We start from the raw sequence: 20,210 nt of genomic DNA, 5'->3' as shown, positions 1-20,210 counted from the left end.
AAATGGACTTTAGATTACTGTCTTTTGGTGCACTAATCAATTGTCTGCAGGACTGGCAATGACTCCAGATCAGGGGTGTCATACTCATGGCCCACAAGCCACTTAAGATGTGGCCTGTGTTTCAGAATGTCTAAAGAATATTGTAGTAGCTTATCTTGAGAATCTATAAAGAACTAAGCTGCTGTGAGAATCTATAAAGAACTAAGCTGTTGTGAAAATCTATAAAGCACTAAGGTTCTGTGAAAATCCAGAACTAAGCTGTTATAAGAGTCTATAAAGCACTAAGGTGCTGTGAGAATCTATAAAGAACTAAGCTGTTATGAGAATCTATAAAGCACTAAGGTGCTGTGAGAATCTATAAAGAACTAAGCTATTGTGAGAAACTATGAAGAACTAAGCTGTTGTGAGAATCTATAAAGCACTAAGCTGCTGTGAGTTATACACTGATGCAGTATGATTCTATGAATGACTTGTATAGGGTTTTATAATTGGAATCAAGTGGCCCAATGTTGGGGACAGTGGGGTTATTCGGTTTTCCTGTGGAATCCCAGCAGTTGCACTATGAAATAAAGTGAAGATGTTGGACGGCAAAAGGAAAGAAATTAAGTGGGAATGGAAATTTATCAGAACGCTAAAAAGTGAGTTGAGCTTTGAGCAGATACGGCTGAAGTAGTTCCTGTGGTGCAATATGCAAGGCTCTACTGACATAAGTGAATTAACAAATAAGATGACAAGTACGAAAGATATAAATTTCGAAAGTTATTTTCTGATCAGATCAAGCTACTAAAACATAAGAATCGACTAAAATCACCATTCTTATCTAGTTATAAGTGCAATATACCACGTCTGAAATAACCCTGCTTATTTAGTATATATATATATATATATATATATATATATATATATATATATATATATATATATATATATATATATATATATATATATATATATATAGGCTATAATCTTCATATAAAACTCCTGACTATCAAATGAATCAGGGTGAAAACTTGGAAAATTACCTCACTGGTCCCAGTGCCTGATATCCGCTATAAATTTCATCATCCAGAAAGCTAATTTTGGCATACTGGGCATCACAGCATGTCATTAGCTACTCGGAAATGGAAGACTTTCTTGTTTTCTAAGTGCTTCGATAATGAATGAACGTGCAACATGCTGTGTGAAATGCTGAATGCCTAAATGGAATGCACAAGATAAAACGATTATGAAGGTTCTGTAGAGAATAGGGTTCCCATCCCCAACAGTAAGCTATAGGACCAGAAAGGCAGCCCTTAAAGTAAAGTAAATACCATGAGTGTTACAGTTAGGTGCTAATACCAATTCCGAATATTGAATATAAAGTTTTTGAACACAGAACATTGACCACAACTGCCCACTTGCCTAATAAGTTATCACGAGAAAATATGAATACAGACATTTAAAAAGTAGTTGAAAAGTCGTGTTCAAGATATATGACCTTGAAGAAAATTATAATGAGAAATATATTGGGAAGAAATTGAGGTACTGATTACTGAAGATGTATTAGCTGATGTCCAAAATGAAGACATCCACAGATAAAGAAGGATGTTTAATGAATAGAACTTGTACAAAATTTTGGTCCTCTGCGTGCCATGGTGTTGGTTGAAACCTGGAAATAAACTATATATATATATATATATATATATATATATATATATATATATATATATATATATATATATATATATATATATATATATATATATATATAATGAGAAATATATTGGGAAGAAATTGAGGTACTGAAGATGTAGCCTATTAGCTGATGTCCAAAATGAAGATATCCACAAATAAAGAAGGATGTTTAATGAAATAGAACTGGTACAGAATTTTGGTCCTCTGCAGAGAGAGAGAGAGAGAGAGAGAGAGAGAGAGAGAGAGAGAGAGAGAGAGAGAGAGAGAGAGAGAGAGAGAGTGTGTGTGTGTGTGTGTGTGTGTGGCTAACCTTCTGTCGCAAGACAAGCTACTTAAGGGTCTGAGTCATATGTCGATAGTGGTCGCGCAGAAATGTGAAATACTCCATTATGAAACTAATCAGCAATAATGAAATTGCTATTTTCTTTAAAGGTATTAATTCGAATTAAGATACATCACTACTTGGTTAGAAACCAGAGTTGAAAAGTAATGAAAGGATTAAATGGGTACGTCCACTGTCCATTCATAATAGAATAAACTACAAGTATTAGCATTAAAAAAATAAATATTTAGATATAAGTAATTTCCCCGAATTTTAAAGATGGAAGATAGAAGTTAAGAGATATGAACTACACTCTCTCTCATAAGAATAATGAGAAGAAGAAGATTAGCCCAGGGGTGTCATCCGTACGACAATTATCGTACATATACGACTATTTTGGATCCGTTACGATGTACGATACATACCTTAGGTATATGCATATATATGAGTGTTTGTGTTTAAATAAATAATTATACTAAAATATTTTGAAATTAGTCATTTATGTTACTCCTTAATAATTAATTTGAAACTGTATACAATATTTTGGGTGAGAAATGATAATTTTAAGGCTCACGTACGATAATCCAGTCGAAATAAACAAACGACAACATTGCATGCGGCAGCTGCTCTGAGGTGGTCCAAAACTTGACATTCTGACCAGCGAGTTCGTGGACGAATATTTTGGAATCTCTTCATTATGTTTAAGAAGTACGTGTTATTAGTATGCAATAAGTAGTGTCTACTATGTGTCTGGTTATGTACTGAAGTTAGGTCAGGCCAGTTTAATATTTAATCCACTTAATCGAATCTAGCATATCCTTTACCGTATCCTATGGTAGGCTAACCTCTAGCTTAAGGTCAAGTTGACTTGAGTTAGCTTTTACTTATTAGATGATTAGGTCAATTTACAGTTTATACTATGGATAAATTGAAAACATTACAATAACGTTTATCTTACTGCAAATAAGGATCTTTGTTTTGATAAATTCGGACTTTTAATTCTATCAAACTATTAGATTAATTCTTCAGAAACTTTATTTCTGAGATACAGGACCTTCTTGAAGAATATGAACGGAGGACCATAATGAGAAACTATCATTTGTTGGAAAAAGGACATAAATTACAAAGATTTTAATCTAACCACACCCACCTCACCCAAATTGTAGCATTGGCTCCTTACGAATTGGGGTAACCGTGTGATACTTCTGCTTTCCCTTTTCCGGATTTACTATAGTTTAGTATAATATTAGTCTTTCATTTTTATATTGACTAATTCAAAATGATTAGAATTTAGTGTTTTGTGGGTGGCTGGAGTAGTGATTACCATAACTCAAAATCAGTGGCTTTGCCAGTTAAAATCATCAGAATTTTTCAAAACACCTATGAATTCAACATTTTGTATCCCAAGGGGCCACGTATAAAGTGTCTTTTCTCTATCTAAGTTGCTGATTTTGTGTAGATTTGGTGCTATTTTGGGTAAAGTTATAGTGTGGTGCAATAAAGTGTACAAAAAATAATGATTTTTCAGTGTATTTTGTTGAGTTTTGAAGTTTTTGGATAATGCCTCCCAAGCGATATTTTTTTAGTTTAGTAATTCTATACAATAGCTCTGCCAACAAGTTATCAAATTTAAGTACTTTCACTAAAAGTCCCAGGTTTAGTTTGTTATATAAATCTAAGCGGCACTAGGTCTATAAGTGGTTTAAAAATCAAAATTAAGTTTGACTCGCCTGAAAAACCAAGTCCCTCGACTTCATAACTCTCAAATTCCTCTTCAGAATGAGCTATCGTTTGTTTGTACGTTAAATACATAGATTATGTCATTATTACAGCGTCGACTGTATTCTACATAGCAAGACGTCACCCAAACGTCATAGTTTTTAACCAATGATGATGATTCATATTTTACTTGTGACTAGCTTTTTAACAAAGCTAGAATCATGTGACTTGAATACCCAATCAGGTGACAGTTTTACTAGGAAACTAACACTTCGACACTTTAAACACAATTTCCTACGCTAATTTTTCAGTCTTAAGAGCCATGGAGGCGTGTGGACCTTCAACTTCTGGTGCAGTTTCTCATATACCATCTACTTTGGCATCAATATCTGTGGATTTTCTCCCAAGTTCTTTTCAAAATTGATATTTGAATTATAAAGATTTTGTTTTGCATTATTGTGGTAACATCGAAAGAATAATAAAGTACTGTACTGCCAAGATTACGGTGATATTAAAAGTGAAAGTGACACCATTTGCCCCATCTGTAGTTCTAAGTGCCAACTTGATATTAACAAAAAAGCATTTCGGTGTAACAGAAGGCATGTATTAAAAAAAAAAAAAAACAAGAAAGTCGAAACAGAGGTTGTTTTTATGTATCCATTTTTAAGGTAACTTGGTTTGAAAAGTCTTATTTAGATATAGAATCTAATTTGTTACTTGTATATAATTATATTGGTGATAAATTTAGTTATAAATTTGTTGAAAATGAATTCAGAATTTCTCACAAAACTGTAAATGATTGGTGCTCATTCATTCATGAGGTTATTGTGTACCTGTATTGGATATTGAGTCGGAAAAATGAAGCTCACCTTTACCCTCCAACTTAAGTAGCCTAAGTACACAAAGGGTTTTAGGCTGTCTTATATTCAATATGGCTGTGTAAGGGGGTCGCAAGGGGCAAAGCCCCTTAACCCACCCCGCTAGGTAAGGATATGGCTACTAGGTTAGGTTGGGTTAGGTGGTTTGTTTGGGTTAGCTGCTGGCCTTGTTTATTGCTAAGTCTACATGTGCCATTATTCGTGTATTAAAACGGATTTTTTAATTCATTCCCCACCCAAAAACCCCAGTTTCCCACTGGGGGTCCCCCAAGATTGGAAAGGTCCACAAATAGGGTAAAAATACTGGTCCTCCTCAAAAAAAAGGTCAGCTTTAGATAAAGCACTATGTAATTCATCAGAAAAAAAAAAATCAAAATTATTAATGGCAGAGCTTTTGTATAGAATTACCTCAGGTTTTGGTGGGTCAACTATCACAAATGAAAAGCCATATCTTTGCTCTAGGTATCGTCATCAGTTACGTTTTAAGCACCTTAGAATATAGTGTACTCAGGCAGTACGATCACAGGACTTCATGTAATCCCAGATCCCAGTATGTCCATCATCAAGGAAGTATCTAAGGATCATCTTCGACAACCAGTGATACCAGTTTATGGTGCTGTGCTTCAGCTTGTCGATAGCACCTCAGATTTTCACAAGTTTTCTCCCTAGTTTCAACCTGGTCCCACAGGGTTGGCATTCATCTTTTAAGATACCTTGACGACTGGCTGACCTCGAGAAGTCCATTCCTGCTACCATTGCAGAGACTGGTATTATTATTATTCGCCAAGCTACAACCTTAGTTGAAAAAGTAGGATGCTAGCCTAAGGGCCCCAATAGGGAAAATATCTTAGTGAAGAAAGGAAATAAACTAAAAATGTTTAAGAACATTAAGAACATTAAAATAAATCTTTCACATATAGGTATTAACTATAAAAACTTCAAAATAACTAGAGGAAGAGAAGCAAGATAGAATAGTGTGCCTGAATGTACCCTCAGGCAGTGGAAGACCATGGCACTACAAAAGAATAGAGAACAAAGGTTCCAGTTTGGAGTGTCCTTCTCCTAGAAGAGCTGCTTACCATAGCTAAAGAGTCTCTTCTACCCTTACCAAGAGGAAAGTAGCCACTGAATAATTAGGGTGCTGCAGTTAACTTCTTGAACAAAGAAGAATGTCCTTCTCCTAGAAGATCTGCTTACCATAGCTAAAGAGTCTCTTCTACCCTTACCAAGAGGAAAGTAGCCACTGAATAATTAGGGTGCTGCAGTTAACTTCTTGAACAAAGAAGAATTGTTTGGTAATCTCAGCGTTGTCAGATGTATGAGGACTGAGGAGAATGTGGAAAGATTAGGCCAGACTTTTCGGTGTATATGTGGGAAAAAGAAAAATGAGCCGTAAACAGAGAGAAGGATCCAATGTATTACTGTCTGGCCTGTCAAAGGAGCCAATAGCACACTACATTCGAATGATCATAGACACCAGATTGGAGAAAGTTTTCCCTACTGACAACAGGATCCAGAGGCTGAAGAAGGTAGCAGCTCCCTTCTTACAACAAGATGCACTTCTGGCACAGCAGTGGTTACATATCATAGGTCACCTATCGTCCCTGGAACGTTTTTTGCTCAACGGCTGGCTACGAATATGATCCCTTTAGTGGTGGCTGAAGTCAGGTTGGGTTCGGCACGAGGACTTACCAGACTCGTTGGTCTCCATGGAACCCAGACAGAGGTCGGACCTGAGTTGGTGGGTGTCCAACGAGAATCTCCGCCAAGGAGTAGACCTTCTCGCTCCTTCCCTAGAATTGATAGTCTTTTCAGTTGCATCAAAAGAAGGACGGTGGGCCTAACTGCTCCATCACACGGCCTTCGGGCTCTGGTCCGAGTCCGAAAGATTCCAGCACATAAACCCTCTGGAGATGAGGGCAGTCTTATTAGCCCCACAGTAGTTCAGTCAGTTCCTGGCTGGTCACTCTTTGGTATTGATAATCGACAGTACCATGGTAGTGGCTTTTGTAAACAAGCAAGGCAGTACCTTTTCTCAGCTCCTTTGTCATTTAGCAGTGGAGATGCTAAGCTGGGCAGAAGACAACTTGATGTCCCTATTGGCTTGTTTCATTCCAGGCAAGAGGAATGTGCTTGCAGACAACCTGAGTGGAGTGACTCAGATAGTGGGTTCTGAGTGGTCTTTGAATTATCTAGTAGCCAACAATTTCCTGATTTTGTGGGGTTCTCCGACGGTAGACCTGTTTGTAATGTCACTGAACAAGTTCCCGCTGTACTGTTCCCTAGTGCTGGGTCCTCAGACCCTTTGGCAAGATGCTTTCCAACAACGGTGGAACAACATCGATGTCTACGCTTTTCCCCTATTTTGCCTGATGCAAAGGGTGCTCAACAAGGCAAGATCATGCTCCAACTTGGCAATGTCCCTCATAGTTCCGCTATGGCATCCTGTGGAATGGTTCCCGGACCTTCTTCAGCTGCTGACAGAGGTCCTGAGAGAACTCCCTCCACATCATGATCTACCCAGACAACCACACACAAACATTTACCAGAAAAACCATAGAGTTTCTACGTCTTCATGGCTGGAGGTTGTCCAGCATCTCCTCATGCAGAGAGATTTTTCGCAACACGTGACGAAGATGTCCTGATACTTCTGGAAATCTTCAGCTGCTGTGTACAGCAATAGGCTAAGTGAACAGTCTTCTGTGGTTGGTGTCTTGGAAGGGGTATTTCTCCTCTCAATGCCACTAATCCAGGAATAGCAGATTTCCTTGTGTACCTTCCGGAGGAAAAACTTCTCGGTCATGGTAGTCAAAGGTTATCACTCAGCCTTGATCCTCGCATTTAGATCGAAAGGAATTAATATTTCCTCATTGTTGGAATTGTCTCTCCTCATATGGAGTTTCAAGCTTACCTTTCCTCAGTTGGAAGTTAGACCACATCCATGGAACGTGGTTTGCGTCCTTCAATCTCTGAAAGGAGCTTTTACGAAGCATTACACTTAGCCGTTGGCCAAGAGAGTAAGTGAACTTCATGGTCTTTCCTACGACCTCTCCCATCTAAGGGGGTGGGGGAAAGTGTTGCTGGGCTTTGTCTCCGAGTTTATTGAAAAGAATCAAAATCCGAGAGTAGCGTATCCTAGATTCGTGCCTTCCGAATTGAGGGTCTCTGTAATGTAACTGATGATCCGGATCAACTGCTGCTTTGTCCAGTTAGAGCCTTGAGGTGCTACCTCAAAACAACTGCAGGAGCTCGTCCCTGAGTGAGAGCACTCTTTGTCAGCATGGATAAGGTCAAAAGAAGGATGACCAAGAACACAATCTCAGCATGGATTTGCAAGGTCATAGACCCAGCCTTGAATTCTGATCCTTATCCACAGACAGGGAGACCCAGAGCTCACAATGTTAGGGTCATTGGTACGTCCCTAGTGTTTAAGAAGAATTACTGTGACGCAGGTCCTTCAAGTCGGGGTGTGGAAGCGACAAACGACCTATACTGCCCACTACCTGCAAGACATGACTCCCAGGCACATGGAGATTTTCTCCATAGATCCTGTGGTTGCTGCACCTCAAGCTCCTTGATGGACAAGTAGCAGATGGTAGAGGGCAGAGGTTACCCCGGCATTAAGTCTGGGGGGAATGCTAAGAATAATTGGCTTTCTTTCTTTCTTTCATCTTCCCCTCTCTTGGGTAACACTACCTACGGTACTCTGCAAGCTAGCCCCCTCTGTCCGTAGGTGATAATCATTTCCCTTGTGTAACCTGGTACTGTATAGAAATATATACTTGCTCGCGTCTTCATAACCCTTGGTGAGGGGGGATTGGGTAACGTCTGTGTTTGGTTCAAAGAATCCTATGATTTCTGAGAATTCTTGCCTAGACTAGTTACATTGCTAGTATCACACAATTCACACAGATTGCTTAGGCCGCCAAAGCGAGCTATTGCACAGAGTTTTAGCGAGGTATCAGAGTTTCCTCTTTAGGCGTGTGTACCACAGTGGGAAACCCCCTAGTCAAAAACCATCCAGTTGGTTAAGACTTCCATCCACCATAGGGGTGAGTCTTTCCTAATAAAGAGTGAAAGGGTTTGTATTTAGTGACGGAACAAATGACAAATTTAAAATAATTTGTATTTTTCTAACAATATAAACCTTGGCTCTTTATATAAATTTGGCCTTCCATCACCTATCCCCCGCAAGTCCTGCCTGCAATCACAAGTTACGAGACAGCATCTGTGTGTGTGAGGTGGGTAGCTGGTAATACCCCTACCCCCCCTCGGTAACTACCAGTGAGGTAGTTATACCTCGCTGAAAGTCTTATGGCTAGTATTCCAGCTTTGCCAAAACTATATTCCCTAATAAAGAGCTCAAGGTTTGTATTAGGAAAAATACAAACTACTTTTATTATTATTATTATTATTGTTATTATTACTTGCTAAGCTACAACCCTAGTTGGAAAAGCAGGATGCTATAAGATCAAGGGCTCCAACAGGGAAAATAGCCCAGTGAGGAAAGGAAATAAATGAAACTTTAAGAACAGTAACAACAATCATAAAAATCATTTATGTATAAACCATAAAAACTAAAAAACAAAAGGAAGAGAAATAGAATAGAATAGTGTGTGCGAGTGTACCCTCAAGCAAGAGAACTCTATCCCAAGACAGTGGAAGACCATGGTACAGAGGCTGTGGCACTACCCGAGACTATTACTATTATTATTACTACTACTTGCTAAGCTACAACCCTAGTCCAAAAAGCAGGATGCTATGAGCCCAAGGGCTCTAACAGGGAAAATAGTTCAGTGAGGAAAGGAAATATGCTACAAGAGAAGTTTAAGAATAATAATGTTAAAATCAATTTATCATATATAAACTATAAAAATGTCAAAATAACAAGAGGAAGAGAAATGCTTGCCAAAGCTACAGAGTCTCTTCTACCTTTACCTAGATAAACAATTACAGTATAATAGTTAACCACCTGAGGGAAGAAGAATTTTTTTAATAATCTCAGTGTTGTCAGATGTATGGGGACAGGAGAATGTGGAAAGAATAGGCCATATTTTTCATTGTATTAGTAGACATAGGGAAATTGAGCCATAACCAGAGAGAAGGATCCAATGTAGTACTGTAAGGCCAGTCATAGGACCCAATAACTCTCTAGCGATAATATCTCAACAGGTGGCTGGTGGCCTGACATCTTGCTACCTACATATTTGTCTATTTTGAGAACTTCCTTGACAGTATTTTTCACCATCTATGGGGTCCAGGATCACTTGTATAAATACTGACACAGTACTGTAATTTGCATAAACTTAGAAATGTAATGTACAGTTCATTTTCAGTTATGAAATTTTTAACCAGTCAATAAATTTGTTCCTGTTTAACATAGTGATACAGTTCAAATTTATGATTTTCTTTCAATTAATCAATTCTGTGAAAGCTATAATGTTCATCATGAGACTGTTTATTATAATAAGGAAACATTTTTATATACATTTTATAACAATTACACTGTTGAATTAAGTTAATTGACAGATATGAGATGGTAAAGTAGGTTGCCAGTTATTTTGTTAATCAGACATGTCATTTAGAAGAATTTATTTAAAAAGAAAAGCATAAAAATGTTTGTTTTTAAAATATTTTTATTAAATTTTTCAGGTTTGATGAAAAGGAATCAGTTTCAGGCACACAGCAGTTGAAATCCTCAGTGCAGAAAGGAATAAGAAATAAACTATTAGAGTCGTTTCCTTCTCTTGGTGAATACTTTGATAGAGTTCTACCAAAAAAGGAAGTTTTTAGGATTGTTAAATGGTAATGTATATTGTCAAACTTTTCCTTTGTTCCAACACGAATACAAAGCCTTTTGCTTTATACAGTGGATCTTATTTCGGCAAATGCTGAAAACTAGTCGAAGACTCTTTAGAGATATATAACTACCCACCGCTAGTTAGTGGGTGGAATACTAGCTACCCTGCTCATAGACTCACCGGTTGAGTGACATCACTTTTTATTTTGGCTTGAAAGAGATCGAACGTACCTGCTCCTTTCTCTTATTAACCATCATTATAAACTGGCTAATTCTTTTGAACCTTTTTCTTCTTCAGAGTGAAAGTGTGGTGGAGATCCAACCATGTGGGTTTGTCCAGGTGTAGAGGGGCGCCGATGCGTTATCTTTATGTCCCCCGTAGAGATGGAACCTCACAACCTTTGTCTTACCTACAGGGACCATTCATATGCCTAGGAGTCTCCATGTAATTTGTGTAGGGAGCAGCCATCCTCCCAGTTGCAGAGATTTGCTAAGTGACGAAAGAAGTAGTCCAAGCAGGACTATTCCCCTTTGGGGTCATCCTCCAAGTGGAAGAAGTCCAAGTGGGATTATTTCCCCTTTGGGTTCATCCTCAAAGTAAAAGAAGCCCAGACTTCATTATTCGTCGGCTTGATCTTGTCATTCCAACTCTGCTCGGACTGTTTACCCTGGGGACTGTTCGAGTAAGAGTGGTGGCCCTTTGACTCCCCGGACAACCTTACGGAGAGGGCCCCGTCGCTTCCCTTAGCAAAGTGGCACTGCCCTTGAACGTAGGGGAGTCATAATACTGATGCTTTGTGACAGCTGTGGCTTTCCTTGAGGATCTCGGGTTCCCCATCTAAGGAACGGCTTGTTGACGCTCTGCGGACGGGGACACAGCAGGAGCACACACTAGCCTCCCCAGAGGAAGACTTCAGTCTCCCCCTTAGAGTTTCCAAAGACTACAGGTCTAAAGAACTTTGCATGTCTCTGCCCGCAGTAGTCTCATCTGCTTTTCTCGTTCATGCTACTTTGGTAGTTAACGAGGGCAGTTGCTGACAAGTACCCCTCTGGGTTTCTCATTGTGCATCCCTTTGGGGGTGAACACGGAAACTGGTTGCGGCCAGGTTTAACAACTCCTTGCTTTCGATGCCTTCCCTCAGCCTGAGTCTTAACAGCAGGCTAAGTATATGCAAAGTTTGCTTCCATCTCTTTCAGCTGATGATTGCCCGTCACGCCAATGAGTTCAGCCCCCCTCTCCTGAATGGTCACCTTCCAGAGGATTCTGCAAGCAAGTACGGGACTCATTGCTGCCACCATCTAGTCTTTTGGGGCATAGCTTGTCAGAGCAAGACGACAAGTTGGTTCCGCGGTTGTTTTCAGTTCCCGCCCCTAGCTGTTGTGTCGGTAGGACAGCAAAATGTTTACAGTTCTGCTAGGTCTACTTTTTCGGGAATAGTGCGTAAGGTTCTTTCCTCTTACAAAGTAGAACCCACTGTTCTGCAATCACGTTAGCGTGAACCAGTTCAGTCAGTGCTTAGTTTGTCTTTTTATGAGGGAGCACACCTACCCACCTACTCTTACCGAGGGATTTGGGCGGACTCCTTTGCTTGGCATCTTCAGTTTCATCGCTATTCCAGAATAGCGAGTTTGCAAGATCTTACTCGCCTCCTCACAGACCTTCAGCCTTGCTGACTCCTCAAGTAATCACTTCATCGGTAGCGTGCACTCTCTCCCCATCACGCTGTGCACAGCCAACGAAGTCACACACCACCTTACCTGAACACTTTCAGACAGGTTGCTGGCATTTACTCTTGTCTCACTATTGCTCACCTTGTTGTCATTCATCTCGACAGAGGTCTGCCCATCAGCGTTCACTTTACCAGTGCTCTCTTGAGCAGCATTTGTCTCGGCAACATTCTCCTTACCAGCAATCTCCTTGACAGCTTTCGCCTCGCCATCAATCTCCTCAACACTGATCATCTCAGCAACAGTCACCATGCATTCTGAAAGAACTGAGGCCTTCTGCCGCAGCCATCCTCAGAAGTACTCTTAGACTGCAACATAGGCTCGGTGTTGTCCCAATCAACCCACAAAGGAAGAGGAGACGTCATTCATCAACCCAGCTTGTAGGAGAGCCCCTTGTCCTAAGGACAAGAAGGGGCTCGAGATCTTTAGGCAGATTTCTTTGACAGACTCCTATCAGTTGTCTCAAATAGAGCTGGAATAACCAACACCTTCCGATTCTAAGCAGACACTGGTACCACCTCCCGTAGCTCCAGAAGTCCATCTGCCAGAGGAAAAACGTAGTGAAAGCTCCTTCTCTTCTCGAGGGTCTCTTCAGCCAGCCACGGGAGAGAAAGGGTCTCCAGACCATACCGAAGAACTGGCACTCGAGGATAGAGCTGTTAACTTCGTCGACCGGTCCCTCCGTCCTCAAGTCTGCAACCATAAGACCAGAAAGCTGCAGCCTGCCGCCTAGGTCTCATTACCTAGTGAGCCATTCTGTTGAGACTCCGACCTGCCCCGATCTCATATGGATGTGAGTTTGGTTACAGAAGACCTCTTTGACGGCGGATCAAAACACTCGGAAGGTATGTTACCAACAGCCACCAGCCCTAAGATCTCCCGCTGGAGCAGAAAGACTCTGATCAGGTCTTCCTTCAGGTTCTTTCTAGCATCAGAAAAATAAACTTATTGGGGAAATCAGATCAAATTTCCATAGAGGGAAAGGACACCCCTTGACCTACCAAGACTAAGGTAGCCTAGTCTTAGTCTAGGGGAATCAAGGATACAAAGAAGAGGTCATATGCTTGGGTAGCTGGAATGTTGCAGTCCCTATGTTCTGTCAAGTCCTCTCATCTACACTTCCTCCTCCATACGTTCTGTAGAGGAAATACTATGAAATAGCTGGGGGTGATCCATCTTCACTCCCTCTGGATTTGGTAATACTGGCTCTAATCTAGAACATGGCCTTTGACTAGTTGGTATCACTATTGGTGATGTTCTCGGCGGCTCAAGCTGCAAACATGAAATTGGTTTCAAAGTGCTTTTTGCAGGCTGCTTCATGGTTGGACTTGTAGTTGGAGATGGTGGGAGTATCTCTTCAAGGATGAAGATTTTTCTTCCGACCAGAAGGAAGAAATTATGTCAATATTCCTCCTATCAGTCGCCAGGACGGTGGAATTCCTCACCTACAACGCCAAACGATGGTTCAACTGGGTTTTGAGATGGGACTCCATCCTCTCAAAATTCAGGAAGAAGGTACCTCGGAGAGAGGCAATGAAGCTTTGCAATTGATGGATGGCTCCTCTCTTTCTAACGTGGACATCGAGACAGTAGCAGAAGGCTGGAGGAAGGCAAGTCACAACTCCCTTCTCCATGGGGAAATGACATCTCGCCCATACTCCAGGGCACCTCAGCTGCAGAAATCATTGCAGTAATTTGACAGGGACAAAAGAAGAGCACCCAAGACAACCCGTGCAAGGAAGCAAGGACTCAAGCAGTTATTTCACAACCGAGGCTCGAGAGGGAGAGGAGGAAGAGGTGAAAGACGAGGTCGCCTCTGCTAGGAGGGTCATTCCTCTGACCAGTCCACCTGTGGAAGGATACCTGAAGAGCAGGTAGCAGAGGTGGAGTTTCCACGGAGAGAAACCTTGGTCATTATCCGCCTTCCGAGCAGGATACCTCGTCCCATTCATACTCTCTCTCCTTCTTCTAACCCGCAGTTCAGCAATGATGAGCCCCTATGCAATGGGGCTGAGGTCCAGACCATGCTAGAGCACTCTCTCCAAGAGGTCTAGGATTAGTCTCGTGGCTTCTAATGTCAACTCTCTTATTGAGAAAGTGTCTTGAGGTTGGAGACCAGTCATAGACCTCTCAGCTCTGAACGAATTTGTTCAACAAACTTTGTTCAGAATGGAGACGGCTCAAACAATCTAACCAAGCTACCAGTCATCAAGGAAGTATCCAAGGTTTGTCTTCAACAACAGGATATACCAGTTCAAAGTGCTGTGCTTCGGCCTGTCCACAGCATCTCAGGTCTTCCCCTGGTGTTGACCTGGGCTCACAAGAACGATATTCGGCTACTGCGGTATGTAGACAATTGGCTGATTCTGACAGACTTGATGGAAATCCTTCTACTTCAACGAGGCAGGATTCTTACGTTTTACCACGATTTGGGGATTGTGGTAAATTGCAGGAAGTCATCCTCTGCTTCGTATGCAGAACCTGGTATATCTCGGAATGAATATCGGCACAAAGCTGGGCAGTCTTTTCATCCTTAGACAGAATAGAGACTGAAATGGGTAGCCAACTTGTTTCTAATACAAGACAGGCTACCAGCTCACTGATGACAGAAGCTACTGGGTCACCTGTCATCGTTAGAGAGGCTGGTGCCCTGTAGCGATCTTCGTTAACGTTCTCTGCAGTGGCAGCTGAAAACGGGGTCTATTTGTTATGGTGGTTGTCGTGGAAATGGTATTGCTCCTCTTAAAGCCATTATCCCTGTGATAGAGTTTTTTTTATACCTCGGGGAGAAAAAACTGTTCGATCTCGGCGGTAAAAGGCTATCACTCAAGTCTTCAGCCTCGCCTTCAGATTGAAAGGAGCTAACATTCCCTCCTCAACAGAATTGTCTCTCCTTATACAAAGTTTTGAATGCTCTTACCCTCAGTCGAAAGTTAGACAACCTCCGTGGAATGTAGTGCGTGTACTACAAGCACTGAAAGAAGCACCCTATGAACCGTTACGTCAGTCGTCAAATCGTGACTTGACACTCAAGACGGTTTTTCTTCTAGCCCTGGCCTCGGCAAAGAGAGTCAGTGGGAAGGTGACAGGTGAGACTGGGCTTTAACTCAGAGTTCATTGCTTAGCCTCAAAATCCGGCTGTAGCAGATCTTATATTTTGGCCCATTTGGATTGAGAGTCTACATTTTGTAACATGATCCACACCAGCTGTTGTTATGCCTTATTAGACCGTTGAGGTCTTATCTCGAAATATCCATAGGAGCTCACCCACAGACTAACAGACTTTGTAAGCATGGGCAGGATCAAGAGGAAAATAACACGCAATACTATCTCCGCTTGGATTAAGGAAGTTATAGAGAGAGCTCTAGTTCCAGACTAATCCTCAGACTCAAAGAGCCAGAGCTCATGACGTCATCTGCAGAAGTACGTCCCATGTGTTCAAAACTAACTTCTCTGTAGCGCAGTTATTACATGCGGGCGTGTGGAAGTGTCAAATGACTTTCACTACCTACAAGACCTAACCCACAGGAACCTGGACACTTTATCCTTAGGTCCTGTGTTGACTGCACAAAATGTGGTTGCAGGCACCTCAGCTCCTTTATAAGACAAGTAGCAGTTGGTTGAAGGAAGATGTTACCCAGTATAAGGCTAGAATAAATGTGCAAGTGACTGGCCTTTTTGTCTTTCATTCTTTCCTCTCTTGGGGTTGAGCAAATGAAGAACTCTGCAAGCTGACCTCTTCTAACTGCATGTGGGTACCATTGTCCCGTGTGTAACCTGATATATGTTTATATATTTGTTATGTCCTCGATATTCCTGCAAGGTGGAATCAGGCAATGTCTAGGTTAAGTGTGGAATTTAGATCCAAATATTACCTTACCTGGTCAAGCCACATTCCTTAGTTCTTTCACATTAATTTGATTGCCAAGGCAATTAAATCTCTCACATATGCTGAGAATTAGCATAAAATCATACCTTGGGACAGGAACCACCCAGTTGGTTTTAGAACTTCTACACTCCTAAGGGCGAGTCTCCACTGTAAAGAGTGAAAGGAATTGTATTCGTGTCGAAATAAATGACAAATTTGGAAATAATTTTGTATATTTCCTGATTATACAAACCTTGAGCTCTTTACACACCTGACCCACCATCATCTAACCTCCAGGAAAGTCCTGCCTGCAATTTAGAAAGTGATGTCACTCAACTGGTTAGTGCGTGAGCAGGGTGGCTAGTCTACCACCCACTAACTGGCAGTGGGTACTTATACATACATATACCAAAGGCACTTCCCCCAATTTTGGGGGGTAGCCGTCATCAACAAGAAACAAAACAAAAAAGGGGACCTCTACTCTCTACGTTCCTCCAGCCTAACCAGGGACTCAGCCGAGTTCAGCTGGTACTGCTAGGGTGCCACAGCCCAACCTCCCACATTTCCACCACAGATGAAGCTTCATACTGCTGAGTCCCCTACTGCTGCTACCTCCGCGGTCATCTAAGGCACCGGAGGAAGCAGCAGGGCCTACCGGAACTGCGTCACAATCGCTCGCCATTCATTCCTATTTCTAGCACGCTCTCTTGCCTCTCTCACATCTATCCTCCTATCACCCAGAGCTTTCTTCACACCATCCATCCACCCAAACCTTGGCCTTCCTCTTGTACTTCTCCCATCAACTCTTGCATTCATCACTTTCTTTAGCAGACAGCCATTTTCCATTCTCTCAACATGACCAAACCACCTCAACACATTCATATCCACTCTAGCCGCTAACTCATTTCTTACACCCGTTCTCACCCTCACCACTTCGTTCCTAACCCTATCTACTCGAGATACACCAGCCATACTCCTCAGACACTTCATCTCAAACACATTCAATTTCTCTCTCTCCATCACTTTCATTCCCCACAACTCCGATCCATACATCACAGTTGGTACAATCACTTTCTCATATAGAACTTTCTTTACATTCATGCCCAACCCTCTATTTTTTACTACTCCCTTAACTGCCCCCAACACTTTGCAACCTTCATTCACTCTCTGACGTACATCTGCTTCCACTCCACCATTTGCTGCAACAACAGACCCCAAGTACTTAAACTGATCCACCTCCTCAAGTAACTCTCCATTCAACATGACATTGAACCTCGCACCACCTTCCCTTCTCGTACATCTCATAACCTTACTCTTACCCACATTAACTCTCAACTTCCTTCTCTCACACACCCTTCCAAATTCTGTCACTAATCGGGCAAGCTTCTCTTCTGTGTCTGCTACCAGTACAGTATCATCTGCAAATAACAACTGATTTACCTCCCATTCATGATCATTCTCGCCTACCAGTTTTAATCCTCGTCCAAGCACTCGAGCATTCACCTCTCTCACCACTCCATTAACATACAAGTTAAACAACCACGGCGATATCACACATCCCTGTCTCAGCCCCACTCTCACCGGAAACCAATCGCTCACTTCATTTCCTATTCTAACACATGCTTTACTACCTTTGTAGAAACTTTTCACTGCTTGCAACAACCTTCCACCAACTCCATATAACCTCATCACATTCCACATTGCTTCCCTATCAACTCTATCATATGCTTTCTCCAGATCCATAAACGCAACATACACCTCCTTACCTTTTGCTAAATATTTCTCGCATATCTGCCTAACTGTAAAAATCTGATTCATACAACCCCTACCTCTTCTAAAACCACCCTGTACTTCCAAGATTGCATTCTCTGTTTTATCCTTAATCCTATTAATCAGTACTCTACCATACACTTTTCCAACTACACTCAACAAACTAATACCTCTTGAATTACAACACTCATGCATATCTCCCTTACCCTTATATAGTGGTACAATACATGCACAGACCCAATCTACTGGTACCATTGACAACACAAAACACATACTAAACAATCTCACCAACCATTCAAGTACAGTCACACCCCCTTCCTTCAACAACTCAGCTTTCACACCATCCATACCAGATGCTTTTCCTACTCTCGTTTCATCTAGTGCTCTCCTCACTTCCTCTATTGTAATCTCTCTCTCATTCTCATCTCCCATCACTGGCACCTCAACACCTGCAACAGCAATTATATCTGCCTCCCTATCATACCTCGCAAAAAAGTCTTTTGGCTAGTTTCCAGCATTCTCTGAAATAATATCCACTGTAAAGAGCACAAGGTTTGTATAATTAGGAAAAAATACAAATTATTTCCAAATTTGTCATATTTCTGTATTGTACTTTGGTGTTTCTAAGAAGCATATTAGTTTTAATAGTTATTATGCATCAAAAACTAAATGAATCGCTTCCAATTTTGTAAAATTCCAATGTTCCTATAGAAATACAAACCATAGTCTTTTATGTAGGACTAATTCCACTTGATTTTGGAAATAGTGTTGAAACATGGTAACAACATAGTTGATAGGTACTGAAGGAGAACCAGCTCATTGCCCGCCAAAAACCCATTGCTGGCTCTTTGGCCATTGTTATGATAAGATGACTTGAATTTATGTGAAAGGATCTTCCCCTATGAAGTTGACCATTATCACAAAACAATGCATTGATCTCATGATCAAGGTAGAGAGGTCGTTAGTGCTTGGTGAACGACCAGAATCAACGGTGTATCCCTGTGTGCCTTATGATGATTCAGGAGAAGGCTAAGCATTTAAGTGATACTTTGAGAAGTCAAAAGGGGGAGCAGAGTGATAGTGAGGAGTTTGTGACCAGTAAGGGGTGGTTTATGAGATTTAAGGCTAGTACCAATGTGCATATCCTTAAGAAGCAAGGTGAAGCTACTAGTGCTAATAATGAAGCAGCAAATGGATTCCCTGATACGTTGGCTGAGTTTATTAAGGAAGGTGGGTTTTGTGTTGAACAAGTCTTCAGTGTGTATGAAACAGGCTTATTCTGGAAGTATCTGCCAAACTGGATTTACAGCACTAAGGAGGAAAAAAGATTGCACCAGGACACAAGGAGAGACTGACTTTGCTTCTTTGGAGTAATGCTTCTGGCAACTGCAAGCTGAAACCTATGATGGTCTATCAGGCTGAGAATCCCAGGCCACTTAAGGTGGTTTGGAAGGGTCAGCTACCCATCATCTGAAAGTCTAATAGGAAGGTATAGGTGAATCGCTTGTTATTCGAAGACTGGTTTTTCAACCACTATGTGCCTTTGGTTGAGTGGTATTGTATTAAGGCCTGCTATTGCTGGATAATGCTCCTGGTCACTCTGCCCACTTAGCTGACTTCCATGCCAATGTCAAGGTGGTTTACTTGCCACCTAACACCATTTCCCAGTTACACCCTATCGACCAAGGAGTATTCTAATTACTTCCTTCAAGATTTACTACCTCTGTAGGACAATTGCTATTGGATTTGGTGACAACAGAGGAGGAGGACATAACCCTCAAGATTTTCTAGAAGTCCTACAACATTTAAGATTCCATCAAGAACATTGCTGAAGCTTGAGATCTTCTTTCTCTCCGTTATCCCTACATTAAGGGATCGGTTGCGTGATGCCCCCTCTAATGACATCAGAGGTGGTCTTTGTAGTTTGGCAGAGGGTTTTTATGATCATATGCCTCTGCAGTCATCAACCACAGTGGGCCTAACCCTTGACTTAGTAGTGCAAATGCAAGGTAGCAGTTTCCACGGTTATTGGCAGTAGGCCTAGTCTTTTTTTGCTGAAAAGCAAGACTTTAGCACAGCAGCTGTCCTTTTAGTTGCTTTTTATGACACGCTGGACATACGGTGGTAGTATTCTTGCACCCCAACCACAGGGCTGAAGCTTGGGATGAAGTGAAGCAAACCAACATGAATTTTTTCTAGAAGAAGCTTTAACCCCCCCCCATGTTTGTCAACTATTTCTTTGGCTTTGAGGAGACAGTTGAGGCTGTCAACAGGAAGGTTGTTACCCCTACTAAGCAGCTGGATCTTGAGGTAGATGCTGATATTGTCACTGAGCTCCTTTCATCTCATGGAGAGGAGTTGTCTGCTAAGGGCCTCATTGAGCTGGAAAGGCAGGTGTTAACAGAAGAGGAAGACACCCAGTAGCAGAGCCCAAGAAATTTACAGCCAAGA

General features: G+C 41.4%; 1 protein-coding gene across 1 annotated transcript in view; it reads left to right on the top strand.

Annotated features, from left to right (window-relative positions):
• Nucleotides 1-2,573: 2,573 nt before the first annotated feature.
• The window catches only part of MCTS1 (malignant T-cell-amplified sequence 1 homolog), a 36,293-nt gene continuing 18,656 nt past the window's right edge, over nt 2,574-20,210 (top strand). The window contains exons 1-2 of the mRNA XM_068347839.1: nt 2,574-2,704; nt 10,246-10,398. Coding sequence (XP_068203940.1) covers nt 2,694-2,704; nt 10,246-10,398 — 164 coding nt within the window. The 5' untranslated portion in view covers nt 2,574-2,693. The remainder of the gene's footprint in view (nt 2,705-10,245; nt 10,399-20,210) is intronic.

Source organism: Palaemon carinicauda, chromosome 24, assembly GCF_036898095.1.
Source record: "Palaemon carinicauda isolate YSFRI2023 chromosome 24, ASM3689809v2, whole genome shotgun sequence".
In the NCBI taxonomy this organism is placed as follows: domain Eukaryota; kingdom Metazoa; phylum Arthropoda; class Malacostraca; order Decapoda; family Palaemonidae; genus Palaemon; species Palaemon carinicauda.
The sequence above is the reverse complement of the archived record's forward strand: the minus strand, read 5'-3'. Positions and strand labels throughout refer to the sequence as shown.